This window comes from Garra rufa, chromosome 4 (assembly GCF_049309525.1).
Source record: "Garra rufa chromosome 4, GarRuf1.0, whole genome shotgun sequence".
Lineage (NCBI taxonomy): Eukaryota > Metazoa > Chordata > Actinopteri > Cypriniformes > Cyprinidae > Garra > Garra rufa.
This window is the reverse complement of record NC_133364.1, coordinates 16471317-16485905: the sequence shown is the minus strand read 5'-3', so window position 1 is coordinate 16485905 and position 14589 is coordinate 16471317. Positions and strand designations below refer to the sequence as shown.

General features: G+C 32.1%; 1 protein-coding gene across 1 annotated transcript in view; it reads right to left on the bottom strand.

Annotated features, from left to right (window-relative positions):
• abcc9 (ATP-binding cassette, sub-family C (CFTR/MRP), member 9) overlaps positions 1-6184 on the bottom strand; it is a 53309-nt gene extending 47125 nt beyond the window's left edge. The window contains 3 exon segments of the mRNA XM_073837758.1: positions 1141-1312; positions 3778-3957; positions 5990-6184. Of these exon segments, the coding sequence (XP_073693859.1) occupies positions 1141-1288 (148 nt within the window). The 5' untranslated portion in view covers positions 1289-1312; positions 3778-3957; positions 5990-6184.
• Between the last annotated feature and the right edge of the window lie 8405 nt (positions 6185-14589).

The following is a 14589-nucleotide window of genomic DNA, read 5'->3' as shown; positions in this document are numbered from 1 at the left end:
TTAGTGAATGGAAATTAGAGGCGTATAGAAAATAAAGTAAAATAAATGATTGGAAAATAAAACGAATAATAAATAAATAAATCTGCCACACGACCCTATAAAAAAAATAATAATAAAAATAAATAAATAAATAATGCCTTAAATTAGTGGATCAAATTGGAGGCATATAGAAAAAAATAAAAAAAATAAAAAATGAATTTGTTACATGACCCTAAATAAAATAAAATAATAAAATTAATAAAATAAAATACAATAAATGCCTGAAATTAGTGGATCAAATTAGAGGCATATATAAAAAACTTAAATAATGTAAAATTAAAAAAATTGGAAAATAAAACAGATAAAATAAATAGATAAATCATTCTGCCACATGACCCTAGATCAATTAAATAAAATGAAATATTAGTGAATCAAATTGCCACATGACCCTAGATAAAATAATAAAATAAAAAAAAATAAAAAATAAAAATTGGAAAAAATAAAAATAAAAATAATTAAATTAAATAATGCCTTAAATTAGTGGATCAAATTAGAGGCATATATAAAAAATAAATAAATAAATTTGCCACATGACTCTAGATCAATTAAATAAAATAAAATATTAGTGAATCAAATTGCCACATGACCCTAGATAAAATAATAAACTAAAATAAAATTAAAAAAAATTGGAAAAAATAAAAAAATTAAATAATTAAATTAAATAATGCCTTAAATTAGTGGATCAAATTAGAGGCATATATAAAAAAATAAAAATATTAATTTGCCACATGACCCTAGATCAATTAAATAAAATGAAATATTAGTGAATCAAATTGCCACATGACCCTAGATAAAATAATAAACTAAAATAAAATAAAAAACATTGGAAAAAATAAAAAATAATTAAATTAAATAATGCCTTAAATTAGTGGATCAAATTAGAGGCATATATAAAAAATAAATAAATAAATTTGCCTAGATAAAATTTAAAAATAAAATAATAAAATAAAATAAAATAAAATAAAATTAAATTAAATTAAATTAAATTAAATTAAATTAAATTAAATTAAATTAAATTAAATTAAATTAAATTAAATTAAATTAAATTAAATCATCATAGGGAAAAAACATGAACAGGGAAAAAGACAAGGGAATTCATACCAATGAAGAGGATAGGGAAGGTGATGAAGAGAAGAAATACATGAGGGACAAGGTTGAGGGCGTCCACGAAGCAGCCATTGTCCAGGACTCCCTTGTCCACGCTGTAGGCTTTACTACCTCTGTCGTTCCCACAGAAAGACAAGGCCATGTCACCTGACTGGGCTAAAGGAGCCTGGACATAGTTAAAAAAAAAAAAGAACGTTTTGATGTTAGATTTGAATATGTAGCATTTAATACAGATAACTGTACTTTAACCTCTTAGCGTTTCAACGTTCAACCCGCGGGATGTTTTGCATGTTTGAGTTAAATTTGACAGGAGCGCTAAGGGGTTAAACAATAAGGCATTTAATGAAAAATCATTCTTTCAGTCTGCAGAATGCCAGCTTTGGGTCCAAAGTGACAGCACTGAACGCAGTATCCCTGTAATCATTATTGACTATGAGATCTGGCAAAGTATTTGACTACATTGATCCTCTGTTGACAATCAGTGTAAGAGCAAGATTAACAAGCCCTCCCTAGGGACACTGCCTGTACTCTCAGCCAATTCATTTACAAGCAAAGTTTAATTTCTCATACAGGATAGCTGCATTATACAACATCACAAAGGACAGTTATGTTTGCTTGCACAGAATATACTCTGGTAGACTGAAGCTTGCATGCTGTGTATCCTGTTTTTTGAAAAATTCTCTAATGCTCATCAAGGCTGCATTTACTTGATCAAAAATACAGACAAAAAAACAGTACTATTGAGAAATATTATTACAGTTTAGAAATGGTTTTTCAATTTTAATATATTTAAAAATATAATTTATTTCTGTGATGCAAAGCTGAATTTTCATCAGCCATTACTCCAGTCTTCAGTGTCACATGATCCTTCAAAAATCATTCTAATATGGTGATCTATTACTTTTATTATCACTGTTGGAAACAGTTGTGCTGCTAAATATTTTTTTAAAACCTGTTCATTTTTCAAGATTCTTTGATGAATAAAAAGTAGAACAGCATGTATTTAAAATTGAATGTTCATTATTCAAAATAAAAATATTTTCTAACAGTATAAGTCTTTGCTATCACTTTTATAAATTTAAAACATCCTTGAATAAAAATATTCATTTCTTTTAAAAAAATAAATATTGTAACAAAAGATTTCTATTTTAAATAAATACTGTTTTTTTTTTTTTACTTCTATTTATTAAAGAATCCTGAAAAAGTATCATAGCTACCAACAAAAATGAGTGGATCAAATTATAATATAATTATAAAAAAAATAGTGGATCAAATTAGAGGCATATAGAAAAAAATTTAACTGTAACTGTAAAAAATGTAAATTAACAAAATAATTAAATAGTAAAAAATAAATACAATTAAATAATATTAAATAAATTGCCTTAAATTAGTGGTTCAAATTGAAATAAAATAAAATAAAATAATGCCTTCAATTAGTGGATCAAATTAGAGGCATGTTGAAATAAAAAAAAAAACAAAATAATAAAATTGTAAAAAAAAAACATTAAATTAAAATTAAATAAAATGGCTGAAGTTAGTGGATCAAATCAGAGGCATATAGAAAAAATGGTAAAATAAAGTAAAATAAAATAAATTAAAAACAAAATAATAAAATAAACAAAACAAAATTATTAATTCTTAATTAAAAGGCATTTTAAATAAATGCTGTTTTAAAAATATATATATATATATATATATTTTACATTTTTGATCAAATAAATGCAGCCTTGATGAGCATAAGAAACTTCATTAAAAAAAACATAAAAAATCTTCTGAACGCATTATATACACTGTATTATTATTATTATTATTATTATTATGTATTATTATGTATTAGTATTACCCAGGGTTATTTTAGTATAAATAACATATTATTATAGTAATAATATTTTTAATTAGATTGTATTTTTTTGTTCAAGTTTTAGTCAATTTGTTGTACGTTTTTGTCATTTGTGTGTATTTATTTTTTTATTTTTTTCAGTTAAATTTTATTTTATTTCAAGAGACAAAAATATTATGGTTTTATGATTTTAGTTTTGGTTAGTTATATCATCATGATATCACATATAAATATCACTATATTGGCATTTTATCACATAAATTTACATATATGCATCTGGCATTATCCAAAGCGACAACTAGTTTTATTTTATTTTATTTTTTTGTGGCTGAAACGATAGTCGCCATTCAAAAGGCCTACCAGCAAAGTAAACAGTGTTCGACTGGTCACATGATCACAACATGTCGGCCCTCATGAGGCTTTTCAATATAATCAAATTTAAAAAAAACTAAACAAAACATGAATTGCTGCATCTCAGGATATTGAGTTCTAGTTGATGTCAAATAAATGAATTACAAAGTAAAGCCCGATGACAAGTGCATTAAATAGACTACAGTATAATAGTCTCCTCATTCATATTCATCACTTTTGTGTAAAACACTGCCGTTCATGATTATTATTATTATAGATACCACCCACTCTGACAGCTATTCAGATCCCTCCACATGCTCACTGACAGCCTGACGTTGTCTTTCCTGTACTTACTGTATGATCTTTATCTAGTATGAATAGTAAACAAAATAGTAGAAACCACACTGACAACCATATAAAATGATTAAATAGTCACTTACCGAAATAATCCCTCTTATTAGTAACTTTTCATGCCCCTTGCCTGGTGTTCCAGAGAGTAATTCACAGAGAATATTATTTTTAGCTGCGGTGTATCAGCTGCTCATGGTCTCTCTGTCTCTAGCTCTTGGATCGTATTTCCAAACTTAAACAGGAATGTTGGCATGAATGTACGGACCCTCCTGAGAAAATAGAGATTGGCTGTGACACTGTGGCTGCGTCTCAAAATCTTGCGAGCTGCCTGCCTACACAGCATTTCTGGGCATCAAGAGTGTCTGTGATGCACAAACAAGCTGTCTAGGTAAGCAGAAAGAAACCTGAAAACACTGCAAAGCAAAGAAAAATGATGTTAAATGCTAATAAAAATTATATACACAATTAATTCAATTCGAATGATTCTGTATATATTTCATAATATCATTTATTTTAAATATCAGTATTGTAAATTATATTTAATAGAATTATGTTCTATTATATTTTTTGACAATTTAAAATTGTTCGATGTTTTTTTTTTTTTTTTATTTATGTTTTTTAATGTGTGCCTTTAATCAGTAAATCATGTTAGAGGCATATTTAAAAAAAAATTAAAATAAATTATAATGCCTTAAATTAGTGGAATACAGAAAAAGCCTAAATTAATGGATTATAATATTAATTAATTAATTTATTTATTTATTTCATTTCTGAATAATCCCTTAATAATAAATTATTGAGTGAGCAACATAACATTAATAATAAAATTAATTAAATTTGAATGATTCTGTGTACATTTCATAATGTCATTTATTTTAAATATCAGTGATGTCAATTATATTTAACATAATTATATTCTTTTTTGACAATTTAATTTTTTTATTTATGCCTTTAATTAGTGAATTAAATTAGAGGCATATAGAATTTTTTTTAAATATTGTTAAATAAAATAAAATAAAACAAAATAAAATGCCTTAAATTAGTGGATTAAATTAGAGGCATATAGAAAAAAGCCCATATGAACGGATCTAAATATTTATTTATTTATGCTTAATTTCTGAATAACTCCTAATTAATCAATTATTAAGTGAGCAACATAACATTAATAACAACATTAAGTAAATTCGAATGATTCTGTATACAATAATAAAATAAAATAAAATAGTGGATCAAATTTGAATATATATAAAAAAAAAAAAAATTAGTAGATCAAAATATTTATTTATTTATTTATTTCCTTTCTGTTTCATTCTAAATAATTCCTAATGAAGAAATTATTGCGTGAGCAACATAATTACAATAAACAATTTACAAGCACATTCTGTCTGAGTGAACCTTTTGATCATCCAGTTTCCGGCAATGGTATACCATTTCTGTTTTCCCAGCATGCACTGGGGCATGAACATTTATCATTTTCGCCAGTTTGCCTTATATTTTTGTCATTATGTTTAGGAACTCACTGTCTTGTAGATGTCAAAATGTGTTTATTTCTCTATCAAAATAATTTGTTAGTTAATTTTTACCCGTGTAATGTTTAATACATCAGGTTTTGAGATCTGTGTGGCACTTTTAAATATTTCAGATTTTTTTGTATGTGTTGATGGTGAGTGTTTATGTGTTTAAACATGCATTTTGCTCTCCATTTAGATTATTTAAAAGAAGAAATAGATAATAATGAGCATTCAAAGTAAATACAGAAGGTACAAGGTACCATGTAACTTAATATTTACCATACATCTTAATATTTCACTTAATGTAAAGGTATATTGTTTTTATTTAGTACTATTTTAGCTAATTTGAAATGATTCGCTTTTAAGGAGGTCACTTTATGTTACTCACTCAATTATAAACATATCTGCATAATAATCTTACTCATAATTTAGTGTTGTTAGTAAACACTGCATTTACAGTGTAGTTTACTTTAATCGGTACACCGAAGTCACATGGTTGTTGCTATTGTAAAACAAGCTTACCTGACAAAGAAACAAAATGAAACCTCGATTTAACCTAGATTTCGTGTTTTACAAGTGACATACTTCTACATGAGAGCAATGTCATTCAGTTTACAACATTACAACCGAGCGTCAAAATGTAATTAAAACGCAACGCAACGTAACATCAACATATCCATAGAAGGTCATTGTAAATAAGATAAGGCAGCGAGCGTCATTCAGAATCAACCGTTGGGGTTTGAATGAATTCATTTAAGATGTAATGCACCAAGACTGCGGACACACTCACCTAGATGTCTCCGGTTGTAGTTTTTGTCATCGATACTTCCAGTAAACACGCTCCGACATCAGCGGTTAGACGGTAAACGCGATGGTGTTGTATCTCCTTGTCCTTGCGGTATTGAAGAAAGCGCGCATCACCGCTTCGGCATAGCGTTGCTATGGCGTCAGATATAAAGGAGGGATGCCCGTGCACGAGAGAGCGTGTGTGCCCCTGATGTAGGTCACATCAAGAATAACTGGATCATACCGAAGATTCACTGACATGTGCATAACCTTACTCACTAAACTAAAGAGGATTTCCTGGCGGCTGGATAGGTAAAAGAAAGAGGGAATGTGGAATGCGTGCGGTACATTACGCCACATGAAGAACTGGAAGTCAAGCATAATGATTTCATTCAGCAGGGGGTGTGTAGATTTATGTGGGCTATAGGCTATCTATCTATCTATCTATCTATCTATCTATCTATCTATCTATCTATCTATCTATCTATCTATCTATCTATCTATCTATCTATCTATCGTTATATCGTTATATCGTTCTATTCTTTTATCGCTGTCTCTTTGTCTGATTGTCCGTTCTGTCTGTCCATATGTACATTAATTTTTTTTTAAATATCCATGACAAATAAATTAGCAACCTTAGCTGCTGGTTCTACTCTCCTCATATTTGGTCACATCAATAAGGCTAAAGGGGCTCATTATTAATACCAAACCAAACATGGTTTGTGTTAATAAAAAAAAAAAGCACAGTAGCACATATGTTACAAATATCATCCGCACAGATTTGTTTGTAATCACAAGATTAATCATGACAGTTGTTTTAATCTGTTACTTCTTTGTTTTATAAGTATCAATGCAAAATCAAAATATTGACCATTGGGGAAACCCTGGTTGGCATGTGCAAAATGTTAATGATCTTTAAAACCAATGATTGACTGATGCTGGGACATCATGGGAAGCAGGACTCCCACTCCAGAGGGACAGAACTCAAAGGTCACATGTGGTTTGGAGGCTGAAGTGTGATGAGAACTGCTGCAGGGTGCGCTTGTGTGTGACTGAGGGAAGTAAGGGTGTGTGTTAGGCTGAGGAAGTTCTGGGGTTGAATGGGTTTATGGGAGTGTATTTGTCTGTGTGTGAGTGTGTGTGCGCAAACGGTCACATCCCCTGTGTTTCCCTAGAGACCAGAAGGGGGCAGCCCCGACCCAGCCTCTCCCCCATTAACCACAGGAAGTAGTACAGGAAGCAGCCCATGTGTGAGCCATCAAAGGCCCTGTGGTGACACCCAGAGCCTGGGACGAGGTGCTGTGGCTGGGGACAGAGGGATGCACTTGAAGCTGAAGGACTCTACAGGCCAGGGGGTCAAACACAACCTCTTTGAGAAAGTTTGAGTTTCCCATAACTAAGCTGAGAATCAGCGGTTTCCACACGTATGCATGTGGTGTGCGTCATCAGATGACACTGGAGTAATTAAGGTTATCCAATCCTGTTTTGTTATTCCCTTTTCCCTTTGGATCTGTGATTATTTTACAGTAATCAAAGAATTATACAAAAAAATGAGATTGCAACATAGCATTCATGTTTTTGCGTTATAACAGTAGTAAGTCTTCTATTACAAATGTACTGCACTGACATTAATAACTCTGCTGGAAAATTCAGTTTGAGCCAGACTCTGTGTTTTTCATTAGCTGTTATATGCTAATAGGCCATCTTGGATCATCTGTGAAATGACCAGCTTGGACCCACTAATTACTTGCTTGAACCAGCTTGAATCAGCTAAAGACAAACAAATGACATGCTTAGACCAGATCTCCATCTAATGGAAAAGCTGAGAACTAGCTTGAACCAGATAATGACCAACTTGGAACTATTAATTACTTGCTTTAACCAGCTTGAATCAACTAAAGACCAGATAATGACCAGGTTAAACCAGTTAATTGACAGCTAGAGCTAGCTAATGTCCAGCGCGAACCAGCTAATGATCAGCTTGGAGAAGCTGAGAACTAGCTCGGAGCAGCGAATGACCAGCTTAAATCAGCTACTGACCTGGTAAGACCAGATGACAAACTGAGAAAAAAGCTTGAACCACCTAAACGATCAGCTCAAACAAGCTTCAATCAGCTAATTACCATCTGAGAACAGCTGCTGACCAGCTTTAACCAGCTAATGACCTGATTAGACCAGCTAATGACCAGCTTGAACAGCTAATGACAAGCATGAACCAGTTTATAGCCAGCTGGCACCGGCTACCGACCTGCTAAGACCAGATAATGACTAGTTCGGACAAACTGAGGTAAAGCTTGAACCAGCTAAATGACCAGCTCAAACCAACCAATGACCAACTCAAAGAAGCTTGGACCAGCTAATGACCAGCTTAAACCAACTAATGACCTGGTTAAGCCAACTAAGACCAGCTTGAAGAGCTAACGAAAAGCATAAACCAGTTTATGGCCAGCCTAAACCAGCTAATGACCAGCTTGAACCCAACTAAAGACCACATTAAACCAGCTATATGACCTGCTAAAACTAGATACCAGCTAAGGACCTGCTAAAACCAGACAATGACCAGTTTGGACAAACTGAGGAAAAGCTTGAACCAGCTAAATGACCAGCTCAAACCAATTAATGACCGACTCAAAAAGCTTGGAACAGCTAAAGACCTGCTTAAACCAACTAATGACCTGGTTAGGTCATCTAATGACCATCTTGAACAGCTAATGACCAGCTCAAACCAACTAATGACCGGGTTAGGCCATCTAATGACCAGCTTGAACAGCTAATGACAAGCATGAACCTGTTCATGGCCAGCCTAAAACAGCTAACTAATGACCAGCTCAAACCAACTAATGACCAACTCAAACAAGCTTGGACCAGCTAATTACCAGCTCGAACCAGCTAATGACCAGCTTAAACCAACTAATGACCGGGTTAGGCCATCTAATGACCAGCTTGAACAGCTAATGACAAGCATGAACCTGTTCATGGCCAGCCTAAAACAGCTAACTAATGACCAGCTCAAACCAACTAATGACCAACTCAAACAAGCTTGGACCAGCTAATTACCACCTCGGAACCAACTAATGACCAACCTAAACCAACTAATGACCTGGTTAGGCCATCTAATGACCAGCTTGAACAGCTAATGACAAGCATGAACCTGTTTATGGCCAGCCTGAAACAGCTAATGACCAGATCAAACAAGCTTGGACCAGCTAATTACCTGCTTGGAACCAGCTAATGACCAGCTTAAACCAACTAATGTCCTGGTTAAGCCATTTTATGACTAGCTTGAACAGCTAATGACAAGCATGAACCTCTTTTTGGCCAGCCTGAACCTAATAACCATCTTGACCAAGCTCATTTTTAGCTTGAGACCACTTATTACCAGATCAAACAGCTATGGACCAGTTTGTACAAAGTAAGGACTAGTATAGAATGAACCAGCTAATGAGCAGCTCAAACCAGCTAATGACCAGGTTGAGGCAGCTAATGGTCAGGTTGGACTAAATATAAGCTTGACTAATGACTAATAGCTTTTTGAACTAGCGAATGTTGAGTTTGAACAAGCTATAAACTAACTTCCATGTTCCAAAAAACAGCTACATGCTTAAAACGGATTTAACAACAAATGTTTTATTAATGTTTATTAGTTTCTAGGGAGAACCATTGCTTAGTTGCAGGCAGAGATTCATACCACAGTGCTAATGTTGATTCCAGGAAAATTCTGGAACACTGGGAGACCTTTATGACAGGGACATCCATTCCACAGTAGGAAATTAAGTTTTGTCTTTTAAGTCTTAAGTAAACAAATAGAAAATTCTGATGTCTTTCCCTGTGTCATAATCACTGAGTTGTTTATAAAATTAAAGGCTAACATGTAGCACTTTATTTGACTCAGTGTTGTCATTTGGCTCAGCATGCTGGGTTCATTGAGGTGGTTAGCAAAGGACAGGAAGTCTTTTACACGTCCCAAACATCATGAGTATTTATAGTCAATAATCAGCGTAAATACAGAGAGACAGATGAAGGGGGAAGCTGAGAAAGTAACAAGTGAAAATGCTGGAACATGAAACTGCACATATACCTCCATTAAATAAACAATCTCTCTCCCTTGCTCTGTCTCTCTGTGTAAGCTGTCACATTATAACATAAGGTGCTTTCTCATAAACAGCCCAATACAATAAACAGACCCAGTCTGCAACATTACAGTTCAAACCACAATTAAACACTTACTTTGCTCTACTGTGTACATGTCAGCATGGGTGCTAAATTTGAGCATTTTCCTCAAATAGCGCCTTTTGGACACAGTAAATATGTTTTATGTGATAAATGTGTGCATTACAGGACATGTGAGACAGCACAGCAGAAGAAGAGAGGGAAAGAAAGAGAGAAAGACAAAAAGCTAGTCACAGTATCTAGAAAATACTAGTTTGTTTATATCTAGCTGCTGGATATGTGAAACCCGCAACTTGTCCACCCAAAAAAATCTATGCTAACCCAAGTTAGCGAAAATGTTGGCAAGTGCTTCATGTTTCTATATGGAACACCTAAATGTATTGGCTTGCTATAATTAGGCTTGAGAACAGCCATTAATTAGTTAAGTGGCATGGATTGTGGAACTACTTTATTGTTTTTTAAATTTCTGTTTAAAGTCTTAAAGAATGGCATTATGGATTTCTGTAGTACTTTGATTAGCGATAGTGATATTTTTTAAAATTACAATATGCTGTCACCTAGTGGTTTGACTCTCAAAGTACACTTTTTTAAAACAAACAAACGAGCTATTTGAAGGCCAATTTATTTTATATTTATTATATTGTTAATATTAAGTTATAGTTAGTTATACTTAATATTACTACTATACTATATTATTATTATTATTATTATTATTATTATTTTTCCATTGTTTCCTTTTCTGGAATGTAGTTGTATATTCCTGTTTATTTACAGGCTATTCACAGGAGTACTTTTAAACTAAAGGATTTATAGACTACTTTAACTAATTTAATGATTTTATGCATCAAAGATGAAAACAACGATCTCAATAAGAGCAAGGCAAGGCAAGTTAGGGAGTGTCTCAAAACTCTATATATCTATATAACAAGTGAAGTGCCCTGCAAGAACTGAATATTGACTTTACTAGTGGTCAGGATGGTTGGCCTAAAGGTATCCTTCAAAGCAGACTTGCTGCCAGACTGCGAAGCAAGCCAGTATCTCTCTGGCACTGCTTTCTTCATCTTCACTTTAGGACTAAAGAGTGATGCTCAACTAGCAAGCTTCTCTTCAGTAGAAATTTCAGGCTGTGTGTCCTTGAATATAGACATCCTTCCCCTTGAGCTTTTTTTCGTTTCTCTTCATGGCTTTTTATTTATTTATTTATTTGTAGCAGTGACAAGTGGGAAGCTTTGAGGTACGTAAGTTCATGGACGGGACAGTTTGCGTATAGTAGACCTTCTCTAACAATGTGGTTAGAATTAAAGTAAATCAAAAAAGTAACTCCTGTGTGAATGCAGGAGTTAAAGCAACACATTTCTATGAGTCAATATAAAATTACAAATTTAATAAATATAATAATATATTAATAAAGTTAATATAAAATCTGAAAAATGTAATAACTTTCTAGTGAAAAAAAACATTCAAAGCTTTAAATGTTTTCTTGGTACTTTATGATATTATCATTATCATGCACTTTTATGACAGTCCCTTAATTTGCTCAGTAAGTGTCAAACTACTGACCAATATCAAACAAACTTTACAGGAGTTTGATATGCCATCAAGAGTTGTTTCTCAGAAAGGTGAGTGACTGTTCTGTTTTCTGTTTCTTTTAACTGTGTGGTTACTCGGTCAGGCTTTATTTGTTATCACTACAGTTATTCTTTATTTAAGTAAAATTGATTTTCAGTTCCTGGTCTGCATAGCCATGGGAAGAATTGTCACATGAAGATGTTACATTAATCATTTATCAAATCTTCAGTTTTTATTAAGCAGTTTATATTAAGCAACACAATTTATGGCTTGCATAGAAAGAAATGTAACACATACATTCCGGGTGTTCTACTTAAATTCACAAAAATAAAAACATAAAAGGAATTTATTTACCATTTAACACACAAAATGACAAATTTGCAATATAATAATAATAATAATAATAATAATAATAATAATAATAATAATAATAAAATAAGAAATAAGAGAAAACTATTTGGATGTATACTTTGGGGTTATGATTCTACTGGAAAATACAGTGATCATCTCAATATCTGATTTAACTAAAATAATGTGATGTCAACCAGATAAGCCTTCTTAAATTAAGGGACCACTGAAAGAAAAGACTAATAAGCATTTAAGATAAATAAATAATGTAGAATAGTAATGTAGAAGTATTGTTCATGTTAACTAATGAACCTTATAAGTTATTTTGTAAAGTGTTACTGCAAAAACTCTGCAGAGAAAATAAGAGGAAGTGGCTGATGGCCTTCAGCTCCCCTTCTGAAAGAGGAACCATCTTTTTTTAGATTTTGAAGTAGAATTATTATTATTATTGCTTATAGATGCTAATTCATCTGTTTGACATATGCTTGAATCATGTTATCTGACAATGATGTAATTAAAAAAAATAACCACTTGCTTTTTAAAAAAAAAATTTGACTGTTGGGCTGCCAACTCTCACGCAATTGATACATTTCACATGCTCTTATGCCACATATCCATTTTCTCACACAGTCAAAATCACCCTTAGTAAAAACTGTAATAATATGACATTAGCAAAACAGATTTGGTAAAGGCTCCAATGTGTATTTGTGTTTGCGCTCTGGAAATCACCAAAAGATTGTGTACACATGTTGTCGTAGCGCTGAGCAATGTAGCCAATCACAGACATTTCTGTTAATTTCATGAACACCTGTGATTGACAATTGCGTTTGACCATTGGTCTGAAATCACTCACCTCTAAACGCCGGATTTTTCCCCCTGTACACTTGACAGTCCTCTCATTGTAAATAAGAGGTTTATTGATTGTAAAGGAACTTTGTGAGATCGCAAAGAACTAAAGTGACGCCTTTTAGTGATTACCAAGGAAGGGCTATTTGCGCACTTCTAGGTTACATATAATTTGTTGAAAATTTAATTAAAAATTTAGTTTTTCGTCCTGCAGCAAAGTTTGGGGAGTGACAAATCCCTCATGAATGAAGGATTGATTTTCTAATGGGTGGATGTTCAAGCAATGCTTAATACAGAAATATTTAAATCAATGTCAATTATTGTCAATTCCAATTATTTATAAAAGTATAATGACTAAATCTTGCAATTCTTTCACTGTACATTGCTATTCTGGTTGTGGTAAAAAGTTAATAGTTTTGCAGCACTGCAACAATTGTTTTACATCATTTTATGATAAAAATACAGTATGACATAATGTCCAGATGTCAGACAAAACTCTGCTCACAGGTGTTATATATTATTAATATTTATTATTATTATTATTTAAAAAAAAATGTCATAAATGGCCTTAAATGTTGTTGGAAGCACTCATTTTGTGCACGCGATCAGCTTGTGATCTGCTATAAAAAATATAGACACTCAAAGTACACAAAGTTGCAAACAATATATTTCATATTATAGGCAAGGAACAACTGTTTTAAATATATATATATATATATATATATATATATATATATATATATATATATATATATATATATATATTTATTTATTTATTGATATATATATATATTATATATATATTTATATTATTATTATTATTATTATTATTATTATTATTATTATTATTATTATTATTTTATTTAAGCATTATTTAAATTATTGAAAATTATTTTTAAGTGATTTAAAGTGACTTATAGTAATTTTATTTTTACAGCACTATTCCAAACCCTTCTTGAAAAGCCTTGGCACTCAAGCTCAGCTATAGAGAGACAGGTAAACCAAGGCCACTATTAATTATACTAGCAATGAGACTAAAAGTGAGTTTCCAAAAGTGCAATTATTTGCTCACATTTCCTCAGAAAAACTAATGTTCTTGTTAGCTGGTTATTCAGTGTTCCATAGCCAATGCAATTTGTTATCCTGGGGACAGTAGCACAACCCCATTATGAATAAAAATGTGTTATTTTCAACTTCTGAAGGTTATCCGAAAGAGCGTTGCCCCAATTACAATTTCAGAACTTCCTATTGCATTTTTCCGCTTCATGAAGCCTATTATTTGATACCAACCAGCCGTTAAATCACAGAAATGAATAGATCTGATGTAATCACATAGTGATGTAATAGATTATAGAATCAGGTTTTAATCATTAGAACAAACAAAGAGCTTCCTGTCATTGTTGTTGTTGTTGTTGTTGTTGTGTGTGTGTATGTGTGTGTGTGTGTAAGCAACACTCCAGGCAATTAATCAATCAAAGCAGGAATATTGAAAGCCAAGAATGGATGTAGCTCTTGAAAGAGCTGCTAAGTAGTTATTTAAATAATTGTCTTTTGAGCATGTTGAGAACATTTGCATTGTTTGCATTGGGAATAATCTGGGAATGTGATCAACCACATTGGACACCCTGGCACTGTGTCTGCCTTCAAAGAGCGACTCTCAGTCTTCATTAG